Here is a 23,990-nt window from a genome sequence, read left to right as displayed (position 1 = left end):
AGGCGTAGAGAAAGTAAATTTAAATGTTATGCTATGTATAAATGTATGAAAGATTTGATATATTTATAAATCGTATGTTATGGAAAGTAAAGAAACGTTAGAACTCACTCAGCGTATAGCTGACTTTTAGTATGCATGCAGGTATTATTGATGAAGTGGCAAGCTTGAGGCGCGTACGAGGCAATCCATATCGAAGATTAGATAGAGAAGAAAGTTGTTATATAAAAAGTTTTAGTTCCGCTGCAAATTGATTATACTTCCGCTGTAACAAACTGAGTTTATGAGTAAATCCAACTGAATGTAAGGCTGTCGGGCTCGGGGCCTTACACAAACAACCCATTTGGGTTTGTTTTGCCACCCTTAATATGACTATCATGAAAAACTATGTCAGTTGACAATATAAACTATCAACGGCTATTCAATTAAATCAGTAGGAAAAACAATGATAGGTCAGTTACTAATCATGATCAATTACCACTGTTAATTAGTTACAACGGACTATGCTTACCACTGATGCACCAAATTGTAGTTGATCAATTGTAACAGATCACCTTTGTAACACCCTAATATCAGAAACGACTTTACTGTATAATTAAGTGCTTTAAATAAGGTTACAAAAATTTGTTTTACTTTAAACAATATAAATCTTAGTTAAACTCAAATCATGCTTGACGTAGTCTACGCCGGGTCAACATAGGCGCCTACGATGGGTCAGCTTAGACCTCGGTGTATGGATGGCAATGTAGGATAAGTGAACGGTTTTGGGAGTCTAGACGTGTAACCAACATTTTATATATGTTTTGATTTTATTTCAAACTTCATGTAGTGGAATAAAAATATTTCCTTAAACAACTAATTTTTTTGTTTGAACTAATTTTTTTTGTCATCTTTCACCTCATGTCTCAAGTGAGACTATAACACGTAAGTCTGCAATTATTTGGTTGTAAGACATAAATATTTGCCGCTAAACCAAGCTAGTGATTGTTCATAAAAATAGATTTAAAACCCTTGATATTACAAAACATTATTTTACATTATTTTCTTCTCAAAATTCATCCAAGGATTTCCAAATAAATAGCAAGTTTTGGAGCTTTTATTTAATATAAGTAGATGGTTAGGGGTATGTAATTCGTGTGTCAATAATTATAATAAAAAAAAATAGTCGATCTTGGTTAATATCAAATTCCGTGTTCGTATTCTTGAGCATGATTTCCAACAATAGTAAGCCATTGGCTCACACCATTTCATTTCGTGTTCCCATATAACGGATTCTAAACTTAATTTTTTAACAATGGTAACAAATATTTAAGAACAACAATATATAGTTTATAGTTATAACATTTTTAATCATCGATTTTACTACGGAAATAACACACCTAAAAGAACTCACTTTTCTAACTTCTGGTTACAGAATTTGTGCAATTATGCATTTTATAAATGTATTTTAGAAGCACTGGCGAAGCTTAGTTAGGGCCCGAGGTCCCCCCCCCCGGTTTTTTCGCGTAGTAGTATAAATTTACCCGTTTGCGCCCGAAATTTTTTATGCATAGTGTAAATTTAGGCGTTTTCGGCCGAAAATTTGAGTCCGGCCCCCCATCGTTTGTGAATTTTTGTATACACTTTGAGTCTCCACCCCCCCCCCCCCCCCGATGTCTTATTCCAAGCTTCGCCACTGTACTAGTTCTAAGAATAGAAAGGTATATGTATTAAAAGAACTGTTGTACAACATGTTCTCCTATGATCCTAGATACATTGAAGAACTAATTCTTACAACATGAGAAACATAAAAACAGATGTGACATCTACCCTCTAAAGAGTAAAGACGAGATTGAATTTGATTAGTTTAGTAGAAATAATCCACTTTATATGCATATCTTTCCAAATAATTTAGAAATAGTTCTCTGCCAAGGACTTCAATTCTATCTTAATTTATCTAGTATATTTAAATATATGTATTATAAAATTGTGTGAGCGCTCACTCGTGACATACTACTTAGGGAACTATATATTCGAGATTACTTTTCGAAAACATGACAACGTTGGTTTTAAAGGCCAGATTCATAATTACAATCACAAATCACAGGTGAATGAAACATTTTGAAGAACCATCCCAATAAAACAAAAAGAAATGCATTTTCAAATTACATAATCATATAAAGATAGTCACAAACCTTTTCACGATCAAGTTAATCCCAAATCATCACAACTGCAATGACTCCAACCCCAAGAAGCACAGCAAGAAACTTGAAGAATGGTGTGTCAAAGTAAGAGTCTTGTTGTGGTTTAAACCCTTTAGATATGAGATGGTGAATAGCTACATACACAAAAACTCCACAAGCAATGCCCATAGAGATTGCATAGATCCAGTCGCTGTTTCCCCTTCTGTTGTGGCATCAATGGCAATCCCTATTCCAACCCCGATCGGGCTGGAAATCCCAAAGGCGAAAGAATAGGCAACAGTTAGCAAGAATGGCCTCTTAGGTATCAATCTTAGGAGAGCGATTCCCATTGCAACAGCTGCGAATATCTTGTGCAAAGAAATTGTCCACAGGTTTCTCCATGCATCCGCTTTTGTTGCTGATCAAGCAATGCCGAAATCAAAGGTAATTGTTAATGTTTAAGATTTTATGTGCAAGTCGAACTCCAAATCGGACTACGGTTTATAAAATAGACCTTTATATAGTCCATATTTTTCTTGTTTGATTTTCCTATTATGGGATGGGGGGCCTTTCTGTAACTCATAGTACTATCAATAATTTTATGAAAGCCCGAACCGTATCTTATGTTGTGTGATCATTTTCAGATTGAAATATTTCTATATATCACTTGAAATCTTAGCTCCATAATTCAGAAATCAAGAATATTTAGAATGTATGCTTCTGTTAGGAAACTGTATCCTGGTTGTGAATCCAAAAAAAAAGAAAGAAAGAAAAGAAAAGAAAAGGAAAATAATGCATCAATCATTGAGTAGTTTGGCCTCGTAAATTTAGCTACTCAACAAAAAATAAAAAGGAAAACTCAATAGTTAAGATGACAAAAGTGGAGATAGTTTTGTCGACATGTTACCAAAAGAGAGAGAGGGGGGGGATTGGGATCATAAGAAATGTCACTTCTTAAATATCATCAACGTGTTGTGGACACATCAGTTACAAATAAGAATACGAGAACTCCAATAATTTTAAACTCATTTCCTTCCCTAAAATATCTACCTGTAAACTCCATATATGAAAAATAAAACCACTTTCCTAACTGTATGCATAAACCTAAAAATAAATCCTTAATTGGAGATTAAATTAAGAACATATAATGTCTTCATAATATGCAAAATAGGTTCCATAATGAATAATAAGCGTCTGTTGAACTATTGAAACATTATTATGAGCTTGAGATATATCATGTGTCATTAGAGATTGTAACAACTAACGATCACAGAAAGAGTAGAAACTTACATGATACACCAACGGCAATACCCTCAAAAACTGAATGGAAACACAAGGCCAAGATAAGCAGTATCGTATCGCTTAACGACGACGTCCTAACAAGAACCGGGTGGTGCGTCCCATCACCAACGGTCAATCTCCCGTCCTCCACCTCACCGGCCACCTTATTATCCCCATCACCGCCCCTTCCAGTAACATACAATATAACACAATCACCAAGCATAGTAAGAAGGTACCCTGAGGATGCCAACATGAAAGCAAAAGGGTATGTTTTTGTAGTGAGTTCAACAAATGTTTCATTAGAATCACTCAAGAAATGCATGAGAGAAGTCCCTAAAAACACTCCTCCGGCAAATTGAGTACCCAATAATAAAAAGCTTTCATTCCATCTATAGAAATAAGGGGAGACACCACCAGCAAAAGTGCTGAAAAACATGATGATCAAGCAATAAACTTTCACCAAAACCAACCCTTTAGCATGCAAGTTTTCATGGGGGGTTTCATCTTCATCATCATGGTCTGCACCGCCAGGACCGGAGGTTAAAGATAGGTGTAAGAACACAAAGGAGACTAACAGAAGAGCTGAGTTTGACCTCAGAACCTTGAAGGAGAAAGCCATGGAGGAGCAGAACAGTTAGGTTACAGTTAAGTCTTTGGTCGTTTTTAATCTAATACTAATATATATGTATGTAGTACTGATTTTTGGATGTGGTGTGTAGTACAGTGTTGACTTTGCATTGGTTGTACTGCACCAACAGTTGTCATTTACAATGTCAAATTATAGATAAAATTCTGAAACGACAGATTTAGAAATAATTATTTGAGTGTATGTCTTAAAATATATATCTGTTACTCGATCGTGATGCACTAAAACTCCTCACACGGTGAAGATAATACGATGATGTGTGGAATGACGAAGAATCGGGATTAATATATGTTATTATTTTATTTAATCATTTAAGCATGTACAAGATATTTTAGTGAAACTAACAATTAATGCTAAACCTAACGTAGCTTTCCCATACATATTTTTTCACAGTTGTTACAACGGGTATAGAGAAAATGAAGGTATGGTAGGTTGATGATATGGACGCTTCCAAAGTCACCTTCCAGTTTGGACCTATAACACCAAAGAATTCGTTAGAAGGGGAGTAGGGGACCGGAGACCGGGGTCTCTCGACCACCCTCCGACACTCAACATTAGTATTTATCCTATGAAAGTATATAAATAGTAAATATAGATATGTATACTAGAGATACAAAATGGAAGAGGATATAGTGGTTGAGACTCGACGGTTAGAGAGCAGCTGAGGCGATCTCAAGCTGCTTAACCGATGACTGGTCGTCAGGGTTGAAGTGAGCTAATAGTGTTATGCCTCAACAGCTCGTGGACTTAGCAGCTCAGGGGACTAACAACTCAATTAACAATAATTACTCTTTGGTGACGGAGATCTCTTAGTTGTTAGTATTTTAGAGATAATATTCTGGAGAGTATTATTCTAGAATAGGAGAATATAGTGAGAGAGTGGGAGAGTTGTAATGAAGAAAGGGTAGAGAGAATGAGATGATCACACAATATGTGAGGGTCTCCTTTTATAGGCACCGTTGGAGCTTCCCTGGGGAAGCTTAAGCTTCTATAAGATGAATGGGTCAACTCCTCCTTTTAGCTAACTCAGACAAGCCATCCCTCTTTGATGTAACTTGTAGTCTACGTTGAGCCTGCAAGCAGACATAGTTGCTTTTCCTCAGGCTTCAGCTTTATGTCACATTAGAGGTGTCAGACTTTAGCTTTATGTCACATCAGATGTGAAAGTCTAAGGTTTACTGTAGCGAGGAGCTTCCATTTCCAGCCTAGCTATGGTAATGAAGCTTTAAATCTCCTAGCTTAGCAGCTGGAGCTTGTGGCTTCTTAGTTGTTAGGCTTCTTTAGCTTGTGAGTGGATATGGGTACCCACATCATCAGCCCCCCCCCCCCCCCGGTCAGAAGTATTTTGAGTTGCATGATAAATGCTTTTGACTTAACTCTTTTCTTCAATCCCCCTGGGTGTTTAATGCTTTTGGGCTCACCAGCGTGCCTCTTCATAGACCAATGCACATACCCATTTTGCTGTTTTAGGCTTGTTTACTGAAGTCTATAAGCTGGAAATGTTTCTAAAGTATGGTCTAGAAGCTAGGAGCTTGTAGCCCAAAACTTCCACGATTGAAGGTTAGGGTTAGAAGCAGAAGCTAGGAGCTTCAGGTGTTGACCTATCGTGTATTATATTCATAGTGATGGGCAGCTAACAGCTTAATAATCATCGATGTGATTGATTTTACAGTTACTACTAAGGGTTATGATGGACTTATGATGGTTGGGTAAAGGTTAGTTATTTTTATATATTAATTAGTCAGTTTTAGATAAATAAACGAGTGAACATTGGTACTTCAAGCATTGTTATGTGTTTTTGAAAGTTAACGAGCTTAGTGGAATTATTTACGAGCTTGAAATGAAGACTTTGAAGTGCGGGAATGGGAGTGCACGTATCACGAGGCAGTTAAAGAAAAGAAAAAGATTTTTGCTGTAATTTTTGTCCTTCAGGCGACGCGAAGGATTGGAGAAGTAACTTCGCGCAACGCGAAGTTGAGGAAAATCTGCTCGACTATTTTATCTTTCGCGCAACGCGAAGATGAGGCCCATGAAGGCTTCGCACGACGCGAACCGCCTTAAAACCGAAAAAATCTAAGGTAATCACTATATAAACCCATTAACCCCATCATTCGTGATATCACGATTTCCAGAGGCAGAAGAAGTTCCCAAGGACGATTTCCACCATCTCAAAGCTGCCGGTTCCATCATTAACCGTATGTTCATCAAGATAAGTATTTTAAGCGATATGTCGATGCTCGGCTAAGTTCCCGTGTTCATTCTAGGCTAGGGTTTATGTACTTTAACTTATGATCAGATTCATTATGCTTAAGGATTAAGAGTTTGGTTGAGTTTATGATTTGATCTTGCTTGATTATTGCTTTGATTGTTTAAACAATTTGTGTTATTGATTATTAATTGTCGCATCACTTGTTTGGTTGTGTTAATCAACACTTAGGATTAGGCTCTTGTGTCATTGAACTAGTAATCATCGGTTATTGCAATTTAATTGGTTTTTATAACATAAATTGGTAATTTGGTAGACTAAGTTCAGTTATTTCTACAATCCAGTTAAACTATCGTTTGTCATCATAATCAAACTAATAGGTCTAGTAATTACTGCGCAATCAAATCAGTTGAATCTGTGATTAAGTTGAAAAACACATTACCCGAACCGAGGATGAATACCTTTCATTAATATTGTTTACAAATCTTTTTAAGTAATCGTTTTAATTTTAATCAATCTTTTCAAAAACTGCTTGACATCGTCTGTCTGCCTTTAGTTAAATAATTACTTAGTAATATTAAATTAGCACTTTCCTTGAGTTCCTGTGAAGACGACCTTACTTACCCGTACTAGTTATAGGCAATTAAGTATTTAAAATTGATTGTTTTAGTAGACCGCGACAGCCTACGTCAACTTAAAGCAACAACTGGCAGCTAGCTTCCATCTTGACCCTTTGATACTTTACGATTTCTTCAAAGCCTCTCTGAATACGAATGCGCATATAAACAAATAAGCACATAACAAGTATATTTGATCAATCACACATAATTATACGTTTGCTAATTTTTGATATATATATATATATATACCAGTAAGAGTGCCCGCGCGTTGCGGCGGGGACACAATTGTGATTCAGTTAGTAGCGGCTCGTTCTGTTACCGACATTTGCGATAGTGAAATTTGGATTCCGTATAGTTTACGATACCAAGAAATGAAATTTTAGACAATAATATTAGCCAAAAAGAGAATAATTTAATTCATCTTAACAAACACGAACAAGAAACTCTTGTTCATTTAGTTTTTTGTGATACCCTTTCACATAACCAAGCATGTCGGTTTCGGTGAGAGTGTGCATACGTTTCGACATTAAAAAATGAACAGCACATTAAGAAAATATATAAATGTTATCAGCCAAAGACTAAAAACCTACTTAGCTAAGGACTTCCGAGTATCATAAACTCAAAGGCAAGTGTGCGTTGCGAACCACAAGCTTCGTTTTGACCGCCCTTTAACAAGAATATTTCTTTGATATCCAGTTTGAATACCGGAAAATTGTGATCTGTTGGGCAGTCTATAAACAAACATAACAAAGATTATATCACATCAATAATATTAAACGAACACGGAAAAAAAACATATGGTGGCTGATATATATATAAGTTTTGTATCTATAACAACTCGTTTCAACCTCATCCCATTTTGGCGAAAGCCCATTTTACCGTTAACCAAATTGATACTTTTTAGAACAACCCATTTGGCCCGAACCTGTTTCACCCATTACTTGAACCGGGCGACCCGTTTTTCCAGGCTTTTAAAACAACCCATTTGACCCAAACCTGTTTTTACCCATTACTTGACCTGCCCGACCCGTTTTTCCAGGCTTAGGCAGATCATAGGTTGTTCACGGTTCGTTCGGGTCGTCCGGCCGGTTTGATAAAATTTTTAGCTGAACCGTAAGGCAAATCATAGGTTGTTCGCAGTTCGTTCGGGTCGTCTGGGCGGTTTGATAAAATTTAGAGCTAAACCGGTAACTACGTTTTTTACAGAAACAAAAATGAACCGCTGGATTGTCTGGGTTTCCTGGAACAGCCAAAATGGATAGTTTTGGCGGTTTGCTGGTTTGAGGGGGATTTTTTTAGCATGGAATCAAAAACCAAATCTGAAACATAAAACCCTCAAATAGGTAAACAATCTATGACAAAAAAATAGATAAGGGGAAAAAAAGTAACCTGATGAACAAGACAAAAAAAATCTAGAAAAATAGGAGGCCCAGAAAATGGTTCCATATCCAAACAGCCATGTAAATAGGAGAAAGATGCAGAAAGTGGTCACCGGTTAAGATTTGAAGGTGAAGCATTCAGAGATGACTACACAAAAAATAATAATAATAACTTGATTATAACCAGAAATAGAGCATATCTGAGCAAGAAAGACTATAACGTGGTTTATGTGAAAGATGTTATGGTACATTATCAAGTAACCCTGACATTACAAAGTGCAAAAATGTCATGCAGAAAACTACTTGTTGGTCTATAATAGCTTCCTACTTAAGATTTCAATTTCAAATCTTTCTCGGTGCTTTATTAACTTAATATCTGAAAAGAACAAGATGTCAAAATTAGAGGGGCAGGTTGGGAAAATTATGAAAGAGAGTAAGAAAGGGCTAATATACAAACAGATGCATAGATAGATTATTATATAACAAGAATCCAATTTTTCACTGATGAAAACAAATGTCATTGGGGGCATGAACGAACATGAGCAATAATTGTTGTTCATTTAGTTAAACAAAGAAATAAACACATGTCCTGTTCATTTATTTATTCATTTAGGTATGTTCATTTGAATTCGTTTTATGCTCGTTCATTTACGTTCGTTAGTTTACGTTTGTTCATTTACATTCGTAAATATATTCATTTAAAAATTTTGGGCCCGTTACAACTTGGTAGTTTTAATGTTTTTTGAGACCCAACACACTGTTCTTCACAATACTTTTAGCTAGTTTTAGCTCTGTGAAGTATTCGATTATACTATAACGAACAAACATTAACATGAAAACCCCATTCATTTAATTAATTATTTGATACATTAAAGTTAGACGAGCGAACACGAACATGCTCTGTTTGTGTTCGCCCAGCCTACCCTTCCATCCGCTTCAATCGAAGTGACCCCTACTTTAACCCCTGCCATCAGGTGAGTACGCAATTGTTGGTATGCCGAATTCTTTCCTTGAGATCTAAACCCAACAAGAATAGTAATGGCTTGAGTGACCACCTGGTAGTTTCTTTATGTGGTGGCTGGTTGATTTTTCAGTATGAAGTTCATAATAAAAGATACCATGCCAAGAAATTAAAAGCCTGAAGCGTTTATTTAGGGAATAGAATGTGTGTGTACATTAAATGGCTTACATGTTGATGTTCTCAGATCGATCTGTCTACATAGTTTATATTGATCGTCTCCAGCTGTAGAAATACTACTCAAGTGCACAAAGACATCCAAATTCTTTAAATAATAGAGCATTACCTGAAACCAAAAGCACACAAATGCAAATTTAACAAAACAAGTTTATAATGAATCATTATCTGAATATGAACAATATTAACCTGCACATCGCCCTTAGTTACATCATCAAGACCCAAGCCATTTGGGTATGTATTTATAAGCAATAAAGATTACCAATGTAATTTAAAAAAAAAGGACTAAAAAAATACAATACAAGCGAAACACAGATAAACTCATTTATTTATTTTGAGTAATAAATTTAGACCTTTAGCGAGCTTATGTTTTTTCTTTTCAATGGGGCGGAATCAGCCAAAAGAGCTTAAAAAATCCATAACCGGTGACAAATGGTTGCCATGTTAACTGTAATCAGCCATGGGCTTTTAGTTGTTCAAATCCAATAACCTATGCAGAAACTCAGTTCAACTAAAAAATGAGCGAATCATACCCGATCAAGCATGATACATTACATAGTACACTACCCTATGCGCATCACGCACTTTACGCTCCTGATGCGTGCATTTTAAAAAAAAAATTGTAGGGGTATGGTACTAAAACCCGGTTCTACGACCCTAAATCTATTATGTTTGGCCTATTTTATCGCATGGACTAATACAATGTTATTGGGCCGAGGGGGTTTTGTGGAGGTAACCCTAACTGGGCTAGGCCCATTAGGGTACCATGATGGTGGCCATGAGACTCTATATAAGGAGGTCTCCACCTCCTTATCATGGTCATGCTCAATAAGAGCCACCACCACTTTTTGTGTCTGTGAACAAGAAATCCTCAGGATATCTTAGCAGTCGCCTCCACACTCCCGAAACCATCGCAGGTCTCGACGTTGCAGGTCGCCGGCGCCGCCGAAGAAGAAGAAGAAGATCAAGACGTGGTTCGTTCATCTCGAAAATCCGTGGAAACATCGTCATGGATCAGGTAAGATTCATTTCGTGTCTCGACATTGGCGCCATCCGTGGGACGGCAACGAACTGCCCTTCGATCTTCATCTCGGCTGTCAGATCTCTCCCAAGAAAAACGCAGATCTGGAAGTTTACAGAAAAAGGCTTCAAAGCTTGTTCTATTTAAAGCTCAAAAAGATCCATAGATCTAAAAAGAGGCTTCCAGATCTTGGCAAGAAGGAAAATCCGTGATTCGAATGATCAGATCTCCGAATCTGTGAATCTGTGATTCAGGATCTCCGAATCTGTGATGGTTTTAAATCTGCTCCGAATCTTCAGATCTGTCCAGTTCTGATTTACAGATCTAGGTCTAGATTACAGACCTGGATTTTAGGTCTAAAGTTGCAGATCTGACTCTTAAATTGCAGATCCAGAAGTTACTAGACTTCCGCCGCCATGTACGCACGCCCGGGGGTTCTCACTCCGCAGCCGTGCATGTGCCGCCGCGGAAACCACCATCTGGGTTTTGCGCAAGAGACCTCCGCCATGCACACGCACTTGCGAGTCACCACTCTATCGCCGTGCATGCGCGCATCAGGCTACGCGCCAAAACTTCAAGGTTGGGAATCCTCCTAATATCCCATATGGCTACGCGCCAAACTTCAAGGTTGGGAATCCTCCTAATATCCCATATGGCTACGCGCCAAGGTTGGGAATCCTCCTAATATCCCATATGGCTACGCGCCAAACTTCAAGGTTGGGAATCCTCCTAATATCCCATATGGCTACGCGCCAAGGTTGGGAATCCTCCTAATATCCCATATGGCTACGCGCCAAACTTCAAGGTTGGGAATCCTCCTAATATCCCATATGGCTACGCGCCAAACTTCAAGGTTGGGAATCCTCCTAATATCCCATATGGCTACGCGCCAAGGTTGGGAATCCTCCTAATATCCCATATGGCTACGCGCCAAGCTTCAAGGTTGGGAATCCTCCTAATATCCCATATGGCTACGCGCCAAGCTTCAAGGTTGGGAATCCTCCTAATATCCCATATGGCTACGCGCCAAGCTTCAAGGTTGGGAATCCTCCTAATATCCCATATGGCTACGCGCCAAGCTTCAAGGTTGGGAATCCTCCTAATATCCCATATGGCTACGCGCCAAGCTTCAAGGTTGGGAATCCTCCTAATATCCCATATGGCTACGCGCCAAACTTCAAGGTTGGGAATCCTCCTAATATCCCATATGGTTACGCGCCAAGGTTGGGAATCCTCCTAATATCCCATATGGCTACGCGCCAAGGTTGGGAATCCTCCTAATATCCCATATGGCTACGCGCCAAGGTTGGGAATCCTCCTAATATCCCATATGGCTACGCGCCAAACATCAAGGTTGGGAATCCTCCTAATATCCCATATGGCTACGCGCCAAACTTCAAGGTTGGGAATCCTCCTAATATCCCATATGGCTACGCGCCAAGGTTGGGAATCCTCCTAATATCCCATATGGCTACGCGCCAAACTTCAAGGTTGGGAATCCTCCTAATATCCCATATGGCTACGCGCCAAGGTTGGGAATCCTCCTAATATCCCATATGGCTACGCGCCAAACTTCAAGGTTGGGAATCCTCCTAATATCCCATATGGCTACGCGCCAAGCTTCAAGGTTGGGAATCCTCCTAATATCCCATATGGCTACGCGCCAAACTTCAAGGTTGGGAATCCCCCTAATATCCCATATGGCTACGCGCCAAACTTCAAGGTTGGGAATCCTCCTAAGATCCCATATGGCTACACGCCAAACTTAGGGGTTGGGAATCCTCATACCATATGATCACGCATCACATATGTTCACGCATATTACACATGCTTAGGCATCACATGCTTACGCATCACATGCTCGCACATGTCACAGTCTACACGCACGCGCACGCAACATCTGCGCGTGGCGCATAACACAAAACCAAAGTCTACGCGCACGTGCATGCAACATCTGCACGTGGCGCGTGACATAAAGTAGCCCGTAAGTCGCCTCACGCGCTGGCTTTATTATTCACACAGCTCATAAGACGCCTCGCGCGCAAGCTGTTGTTATTCTTACAGCCCGTAAATCGCCTCACGCGCAGGCCTTTATTATTCACAGCTCATAAGACGCCTAGCGCGCAAGCTGTTATTATTCTTACAGCCCGTAAGTCGCCTCACGCGCTGGCTTTATTATTCACAGCTCATAAGACGCCTCGCGCGCAAGCTGTTATTATTCTTACAGCCCGTAAGTCGCCTCACGCGCTGGCTTTATTATTCACACAGCTCATAAGACGCCTCGCGCGCAAGCTGTTATTATTCTTACGGTCCGTAAGTCGCCTCACGCGCAGGCCTTTATTATTCACAGCTCATAAGACGCCTCGCGCGCAAGCTGTTATTATTCTTACGGCCCGTAAGTCGCCTCACGCGCAGGCTCTTTTATTATTCACACAGCTCATAAGACGCCTCGCGCGCAAGCTGTTATTATTCTTACGGCCCGTAAGTCGCCTTACGCGCAGGCCTTTATTATTCACACAGCTCATAAGACGCCTCGCGCGCAAGCTGTTATTATTCTTACAGCCCGTAAGTCGCCTCACGCGCTGGCTTTATTATTCACAGCTCATAAGACGCCTCGCGCGCAAGCTGTTATTATTCTTACAGCCCGTAAGTCGCCTCACGCGCTGGCTTTTATTATTCACACAGCTCATAAGACGCCTCGCGCGCAAGCTGTTATTATCCTTACGGCCCGTAAGTCGCCTCACGCGCAGGCCTTTATTATTCACACAGCTCATAAGACGCCTCGCGCGCAAGCTGTTATTATTCTTACAGCCCGTAAGTCGCCTCACGCGCTGGCTTTATTATTCACAGCTCATAAGACGCCTCGCGCGCAAGCTGTTATTATTCTTACAGCCCGTAAGTCGCCTCACGCGCTGGCTTTATTATTCTCAGCTCGTAAGACGCCTCTCGCGCGCAGGCTTTATTATTCTTAGCTCGTAAGTCGCCACTCGCGCAGGCTCTATTATTATAGCTCGTAAGTCGCCTTGCGCGCCAGCTTCATTATTCTACAAGCTCGTAAGCCGCCTCACGCGCCAGCTTCATTATTCTACAAGCTCGTAAGTCGCCTTGCGCGCCAGCTTCATTATTCTACAAGCTCGTAAGTCGCCTCGCGCGCCAGCTTCTTTATTATTTTACAGCTTGTAAGCCGCCTCACGCGCCAGCTTCATTATTCTACAAGCTCGTAAGTCGCCTCGCGCGCCAGCTTCTTTATTATTACAGCTCGTAAGTCGCCTCGCGCGCCAGCTTCTTTATTATTACAGCTCGTAAGTCGCCATGCGCGCAGGCTCTCATTATTCTACAGGCTCGTAAGTCGCCGCACGCGCCAGTTTTATTACTTTCACAGCTCGTAAGTCGCCTTACGCGCCAGCTCAATTATTATTCTTATAGCTCATAAGACGCCGCACGCGCCAGTTTTATTACTTTCACATCTCGTAAGTCGCCTCACGCGCCAGCTCAATTATTATTCTTATAGCTCATAAGACGCCTCTCGCGCGCAAGCTTTATTACTTTCACAGCTCGTAAGTCGCCTCACGCGCCAGCTCAATTATTATTTTCAAAGCTCATAAGACGCCTCTCGCGCGCAAGCTTTATTACTTTCACAGCTCGTAAGTCGCCTCACGCGCCAGCTCAATTATTATTCTCAAAGCTCATAAGACGCCTCTCGCGCGCAGGCTTTTATTATTCTTAGCTCGTAAGACGCCTCACGCGCAGGCTTTATTATGCTACAGCTCGTAAGACGCCTCTCGCGCGCAGGCATTATTATTATTTTAGCTCGTAAGTCGCTTCTCGCGCCGGCTTCATTATTATTATAACTCGTAAGTCGCTTCTCGCGCCAGCTCCATTATTATTATAGCTCGTAAGTCGCCTCACGCGCGAGCTTCATTATTATTATAGCTCGTAAGTCGTCTCGCGCGCAGGCTTTTATTACAACATGTCACCATCATGAAGAAAGCCTCTCAAAACTCAGACAATAAAGACAAGGCCAAAGAAAAGGGGAAAAAACCGCCTCACACCTTATAAAGTCCAGCGCTCCACCTAGACGCTTGCGCGCCCAGGAGCAACACTGGACTTGGGGGGGCTTGTAGGGGTATGGTACTAAAACCCGGTTCTACGACCCTAAATCTATTATGTTTGGCCTATTTTATCGCATGGACTAATACAATGTTATTGGGCCGAGGGGGTTTTGTGGAGGTAACCCTAACTGGGCTAGGCCCATTAGGGTACCATGATGGTGGCCATGAGACTCTATATAAGGAGGTCTCCACCTCCTTATCATGGTCATGCTCAATAAGAGCCACCACCACTTTTTGTGTCTGTGAACAAGAAATCCTCAGGATATCTTAGCAGTCGCCTCCACACTCCCGAAACCATCGCAGGTCTCGACGTTGCAGGTCGCCGGCGCCGCCGAAGAAGAAGAAGAAGATCAAGACGTGGTTCGTTCATCTCGAAAATCCGTGTAAACATCGTCATGGATCAGGTAAGATTCATTTCGTGTCTCGACAAAAATAAAAAACAATATAAAAGAAACATACTCCCCGTAAAGAAATATGTCCCATGCTACTTAGCTTATGAATTATGAATTAATCATTCATCCAAAATATAACACTCATCAAACCTAAGAAATAAAACATTTACCTTCTGTAAAGTCCTTTCATTTGATCATTGAAGGTGCCATCAAACCTAATAAACAGAGAAGCACCTGAATCATGAGGCAAATTCTCACCGAACTCCAACACAAAACCTCATTTTCTACCAATTGTACAACGTTCACAGCCTCAAATCCCTAAAATCATCAATAATAATAATACCTTTGAACAAGATTGAAAGCGGACGAATTTGGAATCAATTTGGAGGTCGGCGGAACTGAGGACGACGAATTTTGTATTGGCAAGGATTTCAAGGCGGATGTCGATCGTGCCGGAGAACTTGCACGCGGTGAGATCTGGTTTGAGATTAGGGATGACGAATTTGTATTGCCATTGTCAATGGGTTCTTTCTTGTGTGTGAAGATGAAGATGATCAGTTAATCGATAGGACCGACTGGACTGAATGTGATGATTGAAGATACAAATTGATTTCTAAAGGAAAGTGTGGTAATGGACGGTTGGGATGGCCATTCAATTGTAATGATTTCATATCAATTGAAATTAACTGTGTCGCCGGAGACTGTAGCCTGAGATGAATTGGAAGGTCGTCCGGAGGTGATTTCATTAAATTTTACGGCGTCTCCCCAAGTGGATAACGATTACCATTTTGTCCCTCTTACATGAAGTACGCATATATCCCCAAAATGTTTAAAAAACTTAGTAAAATAGGGGAATGACAAAACTCATATTAGATTAAAGGCAAACGAATATAAATACGAATAAACGAGTTAACGAATAAGCGAGTCGTCCACTACGCGTCAAACGAGATAAACAATCAGAATCTTAAACTTTGAGATATGATAATATAGGTAAAAACGAACTCGTTTTCGCTGGAATAAGTTCAAACGGACGTCTAGAACTCCTGTTATGTTAAATTAAAGATTTAAGCGAGCTGATACTGACCAGAATCCGAACAGCAAGTCGGAAGTCGGGTTTTGGTCAGTATCCTTAAAATCTCGTTACGAAAATAAAAGTCTTCTGGACCGAACGGTGGTTATGACTTCTGACCAGAAGCATGAGAAATTGATTGGTCAAAGTTGTTGATTATTATGCCCTTACACGGGTTTGAGTCCAATTGACCACCGAGACTCCCTCAATCGGCAAAATTTATTAAGGTATTTTGTTCTACAGATAAAATTCTACAATATTGAAGAAGACAACTTACCCGAACTATGAATGGAACAAGAGATAATCGAGGTCAAAGGGTCTTGAAGCTTGAAAGCCAACGCAGCAATACGAACTTGATAAATTCTTGAAAAAACCGACAATGGGGAAAGGAATTTTGTGGATTGTAGCTATGGGGGCTGGTATTGAAGTAATAATATAGGGTTTTATGATATGCCTTGTTTAAGTATTAAGGGTTAAGACTTGTTTATTAGGAAATAGCTATTTTAGGAAACCGAATAATCAATTAATGACAAAATCAGATATAATAACTTAAAGATTTCGGTCTAGACAGCAATAAATCGAAAGTGTAATGTTTTATAAAATTAATTGATATATTTTGGAGCTTAATTTTCGTTAATTTAATCGAAAATAGGAAAGAATTGGCAAAACTAGTCCATGTAGTTCCCGAAAATGCGATTTTTAGCCGTTTTAAGCGATTTTAAAGGTTTCTAATGGCTATTTAGCATAATTGAAAGTTATAAAATTATAAAATAAGTTAAACCAAGTTAAATACCAATAAATACAAGTTTTAAATGGTTCGAAAGATTCAAATTACGTTCTTGAATCGGTTTAAACTTAAACGAATACAAATATGAAAAATCCGAGATGTTACATGGTAGACTTGAAGTTTGTTCCTACAAGACCCGATCAATTCGATCAAACACTCCCCATCTATTTTCATTGTTCAACTCTTGGACAACATGAAAAACCAAAAGCTCTTCCCTCCCTCTCTATCTATCAAGGGATGGAAGGGCAGAGTTCTTTGGTGTCCCCTCAGTCATGAATTAGGGCCTCGCAATCACTACTTTGTCACATACCTTTCTTCATTCATGGTATTTTGGTTATGTTCGGACAATTTTATGATTGTTATGTGTATGGTACAAGATCGTTAGTGTTTATGTTGCGTTATTAATAAAGTTTCTTAATATTTAATAACTATGATGCATGAGTAAATCCAACCTCTAGGACACCATAGACTCAGGGTGTTCAATTAGGGGTAACAATAGGTGAAATATAAAGTTGTCACCTATCCATAGAATTTGCTAGAAATACCCATTTAGTTAAGCCATTAACTATTACATGTTAAGATGTACGTTGCTTGAGATCCTAAAATTTGAAGTACAAGTGTACAATGACACTTATTCTATAATTGTAACATCAAATTGAGGTGAACAATTCTGGATCGTAATTGGTTGTTTTGGACGTTTTGCCACATTTCACGTTTTGATTAGACCAACTCTTTTTTTGAATTTTTAGATTTTGTCTGTATAAAAGAGTAATAGATGTTTTTGAACTAAGAAGCTTCCATGGACGATCTGAAAGAACAAGAACTGTGGCAACATTTACCCGGGATTTATCCTTAAGATCTGCAGATTTTTATTTTTTCTAGCTTCTTATTGGTGTTTTTTAAATCTAAGTTATTTTAGTTTTGATTTTCCCAACCTGTTTTATTGTTTCTTTCGGTAAAGTTTTTTATTATTGTTTGAACTAAGAAGCTTCCGAACATTTTATTTCTCCTATTTTTAGGTTACAAAATTTTAAAAACACTCCCATTGTATCAACGTTTCAAAATGCATCTGTAAATGACCACAGGTGCGAAAAAAATATTACGTCCACACCGCGTAGCATGACAATTAAATAGTTTTTAACAAATTCAACATATAATTTTCATTGTACTTATTTAGGGGATGTTTGGTTGAGCTTATTAAAATTGCTTATTTATTTTTTAAAAAGTAAAAGCAAAATTCTGAAAAGCTTTGATTTGAAGCTTTTCAAGCTTTAAACTGAACCTTTACCACAATTTTTGTTTTTTAAAAATCAAATAAACAGTTTTTAAAACCTCACCCAAACACCCCTTAGATTAAGAAATATATTAAAATATTCAAATAAAAAAATTGCTTAAAACTATTAAAAAAAAGAAATAAAACATTTCAGTAAAAGAATTCAGTAAGATATCGCCTAATTCCAAATCCGTGAAGTTTTCCAAAACCAACTATAATTTCATATACCCACTACTCCACCCACTGGCCACTAGTGACAAATCTTGAACACAACGCATAACATGAGTGGGCCAAAAAATCTTGAACAATAAATGGGCCGAGCTCAATACACTTTTTTTTTAAATTATAATAATGAGTGAAAAAGCCGAGTGGGCCAGGGCCCGGCTTGGCCCACACTAAGATCCGCCCGTGATACCCACCCTGGTACCCGACCCGTGCCCGACCCAAATGCATCACAGGCTCATAGCCTACATGCAGCATATCCACTACTTGAAACAAGAAACTGAAACATAAATTATACGAAAATTGTTTAAACAGAACAGCATAACATAGCATAACCAACTCAACTCTCTTGCCTAAAAACATCAACGACTCTCAAGCTCTGCTGATAAATAAGAGCTTCATTTTTGTACAGTCAAGTCACAGAACTATTACCTTCTCCTCCCTCACCTTTCCCTTTACATACCGCCACAGGTGCAACCGCCACTAGCCACCCTCAACATTCTTTCTTATGATAAAAAGTAACTCTACGTATAAACTTTTAACCACTACAGAATTTACAGTTCTCCAAGTCAAACCAAACTTTATTTGCTACTAGGAAAGATAAACAGGAAAAAGGGTAGCTCAAACTAGCCTTCCTTCGTTAACTGTACAACTTTCGTTCGTCATCTTCCTATGCAGCATATGCTGACTGTGCAGCAATTCTCCTTTCTGCACCCAACAAAACACCATCAGTATCTTTAAACAACGTTAAATATAACACGAGTTATATGTGGATATGCGCATACCTCCAGCAGCAACAAGTTTCTCTACACGCGCAACAATATGTTTTCCATAAGTGTATTTCTTAAGCGCGTTCAAATGAACCTTAATTCGCGACAATATATGTTCACGTTCTTGATCGCTACAAGTTTCAAGTACTTTTTGCACCACATAATTTGCAAACTGATCTTTCATCATTGCCTGAATAAATGCACGCATACCAAACCAAAATAAGCGTCAATTATGATGAAAAAATAATAGCAAAATAATAAAACAAAAGATAAAAAGAAACCTGAAGGGGCTCGTTTTCGTCAGTAGTACCAAGCATCTCATGAACGAGGAGCTGGCGTTCACTAGCATCACCAAAAGTCAAGCATTTTTCAACCACGTTTGATGCAAACTTCTGTTGACTCATTTGAACGATCTTAGGGGCCAACTCTTGAATTATTATTGATCGCTCATGTGGCTTTCCATGTTCCAATACATGCTGCTCACAAATGTGACCAAAGGATCAAACAATCATTAGTCAAAAATAAAAGTCAAACAAGTAAATTAAGATACAGTCACTGATTACAAACCTGAACAACATAATTTCCATACTGATCTTGTGCCAGCATGCTTACACATGCAAGGATTTCATCCATAACCTTGCTTTGAGTTTTAGGATCCACACAATGCTCAAGCACCCTCTGAAAGATTGCCAAGGATAAATTTGTAAATTCAAGTCATGTACTTTGAAAGTAGTCAAATTTTCATTTTCGGTAAGTGTTACAGTACCTGTATGACACGACAACCATATGGATGGGTTGAAAGGACCACAACTTGATCAAAGAAAGTTGTGATAATAAACTGAATATGCTCTTCAGGAACACACTCAATACATTTTTGAATAACATGATTGCCGTTTTGATCGCGTACACAGCGCATAATATGCCCATCGAGTTCTTCCACCATCTTGATCTTTTGGTCCAAGTCAACAACTTCAATCGCCTAAAACATTATGGAAATTAAAAATCAGTAATCTTGAAACATAAGTTTTGCTAAAGTGATGCTAAATAACCCATGTTATTACCTTCTGTATAACTCGACAGCCATACATTTGAAGACTAAGAGACAAAACATGGCCCAACAGCTTTTCAGCCAACTCTCTTCGCTGAGCTGACATTCCATGCTCAAAGAACTGAAAACAAATAAAGAACCAAAAAACCGTTAAAAGTTGCAAAAATAGCAGAAACTTTATTTTGGATAATACAAGATAAGTTGTTGATACCACCTTCTGAATCACATAATTTCCAAAAACATCAGTCATTAAAGTCAAAGCTTGAGGAAAAATCTCCTTAAAAACCATGTTTTTGTCTTCCGTTGTAGCGGTTTCTAGTTTCTGTTGGATAAAGCGGCTACCATACTGATCCGCACTGATGATAAGAAAGTAACAACAAATTAGATATCATGCATTTAGTAAAAAGACGTTATTTTTAGCAAAAGCCAAAAAGATATTATGATTTTGTATCCGCATACCTAAATTCGACAACATGACCGTTAATTTCAGAAAGCTCAAAACTTTTGGTTTTATTGCTCTTAAACTCTTCTAGCAAAGAAGATGCAAAGTTATTATCTCCGCCATCTAAATGCCAATGTCCCATTGCACCACTACCGCCACCTAAACTTCTCATTTGGGGAGAAAACCGTGTGTTGAGTTCACCGAGCCTAATTGGGCTACCGGGCCCACCAGGAGAGTTAGGAAGTGGGTTTGCTAACGGGCTTCCCGAATACGACAGCCCGACTCCAAATGCAGGGTTTCCATAATACCCATGGTGGTGAGGACTACCGGATGCATACGGCACACCACCGTATTGCGACTTTTGTGGCGACAATAAAGGTCCAAGATACACTTTTTGAAGCAAGTCTTCATATGAATTATTAAGAGAGTTGCTCCGGTCAATGGTGGGGTCGTTCAGGGCGGCAATTTGAGCAGCATATTCAGTTGACCTCAAGTACTGAAGATACACAGGGTCCATAAAAGATCCCGACATTTGGTTCATGATTCTGCTCATGTTTGGTGAATCCAAACCAAATCTTGATTCCATTCCAGGGTAGCCCATGACAGAAGCTGCGGCGGCGGTTTCAAAAAGTGGCGGCAGATTCAAGCCGCTTCCGTGTTGACTAGACATCATTTGTGGTGAGTTGATAGAATGCTGCCCGTTTGACCCTTTGTTGGTCGAATAAGAATGTGCACTGCCATTATTATGCTGGTATTGAGATTGTAAGTTACTCGAAGACCCGTCAAAGTACAAGCTGTTTTTATTATTTTTCTGACCCTGCAGCATATTATTTTGGTCAAACTGGGTCAGGTTTGACTCTTCCCCCATGACCCCATTTGACAAATTCATACCCGACAGTGCAGTCACCAAATCAGCTGGATCTTTTGGGTGAGAAGTCGGTCCGTTAAATAAACCCGGGCTGTTGGGATTTCTTCGATCTGACGGGTTGACTCGCCCGTTCCCAATTGGGGTGGGAACCGGGCTCGGGACCCGAGCAATGTGTTGCGGGTCAGGGGTTGTGCTTCTTGATAAAGAAGCACCTAAAACAGCAGCATAAGAGTATGATGTTGGTGGGCCTTTCGCACCATGTGGTTGAGCCAGCTCAGCATCGGTGGGGCCTAGGGTTTCATCACTGTTTTCAAAAGCAGTACGACTTGCTGGTCGTGAAGGATGTCCTGAAGGTGGGGTTGAACGGCTCAAATCATCCTGCATAAAAGGTTACATTTTTAGTAATTTTAACAGGATTACAAAATTGTGATATAAAAAAGTACCATCTTAACTAGTTTAAATATTTTCTTAACTGACTACCTCAATTCAAGAAAGAATCATCAAGAAACCAATGGAACTTAAAGTTTACATCTTGCTACACAAAAGAACACCAAATCACTTGTATAAAATTTCAACAGACTTATCAAATTTAGATACAAAAAAAGTACCATCCATAGCATGTTAACTACCTTAAATGTTTTCTTAATTAAATATCCTAAAAAAAAACTATAGAACTATCTTGCCACCCAAAAGAACACCAAATCATTTGTAAACAATTTTAACAGAAATGCAAAGTTCGGATACAAAAAAAAACAAAGAAAAGATTGAAAAAAAAAAGAAAAAGAAAAAAGAAAGAAAGAATCATTTATCATCTTAATAACTTGAATGTTTTCTTAATTAACTGCCTATTTCAAGAAAGAACCATCAAGGAAACAAACAGAGCTTTTAAGTTTACATCTTGCTACCCAAACGATCACCAACTCATTTGTACAAAACTTTTTAACAGAATTAAAAAATTGGGATACAACTAAAAGTACCCAAAAGAACACCAAATATTTGTATAAGATTTTAACAGAATTACAAGTTTGGATACGGAAAGAAAAAAAGAACACATCATCTTAACTGCCTTAAACATTTTCTTAATTAACTATCATAATTCGTAAAATAATCATCAAGAAAACAATGGAGCTTAAAGTTTACATCTTGCCTATCCAAAGAACACCAAATCATTTGTAAAAAACTTTCCTGTAACGAACAAGAAAACTTAAAGCGTAGCTTTTTAAAAATCAGAACCAGCAAGACAGAAATTTATTTGTTCTAACTAACTACAATCATAACTCTAAATACCAATTTAACAACCAAAACATCATTTTATGACATATCAGTAATAATAACTACCTGAAAAATTTCAGCAAGACTCTTCTGTTTGCTACCTAAACCTAAACCAGGCAAACCGATCAATCCATCACCACCCCACTCAGCAGAACCCTTAACTTTCTCAGCCTCCAAATTCTCATTATCCTGTTTTTTCGAGTTAAAACCAGGTGGCATAGAAAAAAGCGACACGCCACCACCGCCATCACTCCTATTCGACTTCCTCCTATCTCCAATCCCACCCAAACCCGACCCACCACCGCCCTGCAACCGCTGCGTAAACCGCCAATCCTCTTTCGACAACAGTGGTGGTGGTAACCTAGGGTTTAGATTCGTGTTCGAATAATAATAAGATATGTAAGCAGGGTCAGCCCTAAGTTCATCTTCAGCTAAACCATTGGTTTGACTTTGACCATGGTTATTGTTAAACAAACCACCAACTGCACTTAACGAACCCTCTACAGTAGGCGGTGCCGAACCGCTTCTATACATGTTTAGCTCTTTTTCCCGATCATCGGCCTCACGCCGTTGTTCACGGAGCAACAACCCTATCTCCTTTTCCAATTCATCCCCAAAGGAACCCTCACCACCACTACCGATCATCGGTCGTCTACCCAATTCAGATAACATCTTTTTAATTATAAAACTATGCAATCTATATCAAGAAAATGAAAACCAAGAACATAAAAAAGAAAACCCAAATGATTACACAAAGAAATTTGACATCTTACACAATAAAAATCCAATCTTTAATCACTCACACAACACAAACCCTAAAAACAAAAAACCTTGTAAACAAAAGTGAAATCAACAAATTTAGACATAACAAGGGTAAGAATCTTCATCAGCTCTTGAAGCTCATCAAGATCGAAACTTTATAGCATAAAGACCAAATTCATAGATGATCAGACAATAAAAAGAAAAGAAACAATCTTTAGCAACAAATTTCAACTGTTTTCACATTGGATTGCAAAATCAGCAGGCTTTAGCAGAAGGGTTGCCATAAAACAAGAAATTAGAGCTGAATAAAGAGAGATGGTGGTGACAAAGGTTTGTTAGGGTTACATGTATATAGATAACTAATGGCAAGAAGTGAAAGAGATCGATCTGGCGGCGAATTTGTTATTTGAAAGAACCCTTTTAGGGTTTTGTTTTCAACTACTCACTGAAGTGGTGAGATTATATA

General features: G+C 39.0%; 1 protein-coding gene and 1 pseudogene across 2 annotated transcripts; both read right to left on the bottom strand.

Annotated features, from left to right (window-relative positions):
- Nucleotides 1-2,186: 2,186 nt before the first annotated feature.
- On the bottom strand, nucleotides 2,187-4,319 carry LOC143603366 (zinc transporter 2-like; annotated as a pseudogene). The gene is made up of 2 exons (XR_013148045.1): nucleotides 3,450-4,319; nucleotides 2,187-2,577 (listed from the first exon to the last, which is right to left on the bottom strand). The product of XR_013148045.1 is annotated as a zinc transporter 2-like (transcript).
- A 14,313-nt stretch (nucleotides 4,320-18,632) lies between these two features.
- On the bottom strand, nucleotides 18,633-23,986 carry LOC143603365 (pumilio homolog 2-like). The gene is made up of 9 exons (XM_077080175.1): nucleotides 22,829-23,986; nucleotides 20,640-21,868; nucleotides 20,395-20,536; nucleotides 20,194-20,301; nucleotides 19,899-20,111; nucleotides 19,700-19,810; nucleotides 19,414-19,608; nucleotides 19,148-19,322; nucleotides 18,633-19,070 (listed from the first exon to the last, which is right to left on the bottom strand). Exons 1-9 carry the CDS (start codon nucleotides 23,432-23,434, stop codon nucleotides 19,033-19,035), a joined length of 2,817 nt encoding a protein of 938 aa, XP_076936290.1. The 5' UTR covers nucleotides 23,435-23,986; the 3' UTR covers nucleotides 18,633-19,032.
- Between the last annotated feature and the right edge of the window lie 4 nt (nucleotides 23,987-23,990).

This window comes from Bidens hawaiensis, unplaced genomic scaffold, assembly GCF_021521415.1.
Source record: "Bidens hawaiensis isolate Kalapana, Puna unplaced genomic scaffold, B.hawaiensis_p1.1 tig00061428_1, whole genome shotgun sequence".
In the NCBI taxonomy this organism is placed as follows: Eukaryota; Viridiplantae; Streptophyta; class Magnoliopsida; order Asterales; family Asteraceae; genus Bidens; species Bidens hawaiensis.
Note: the sequence above shows the minus strand (reverse complement) of the source record. Positions and strands in the feature narration are given on the sequence as shown.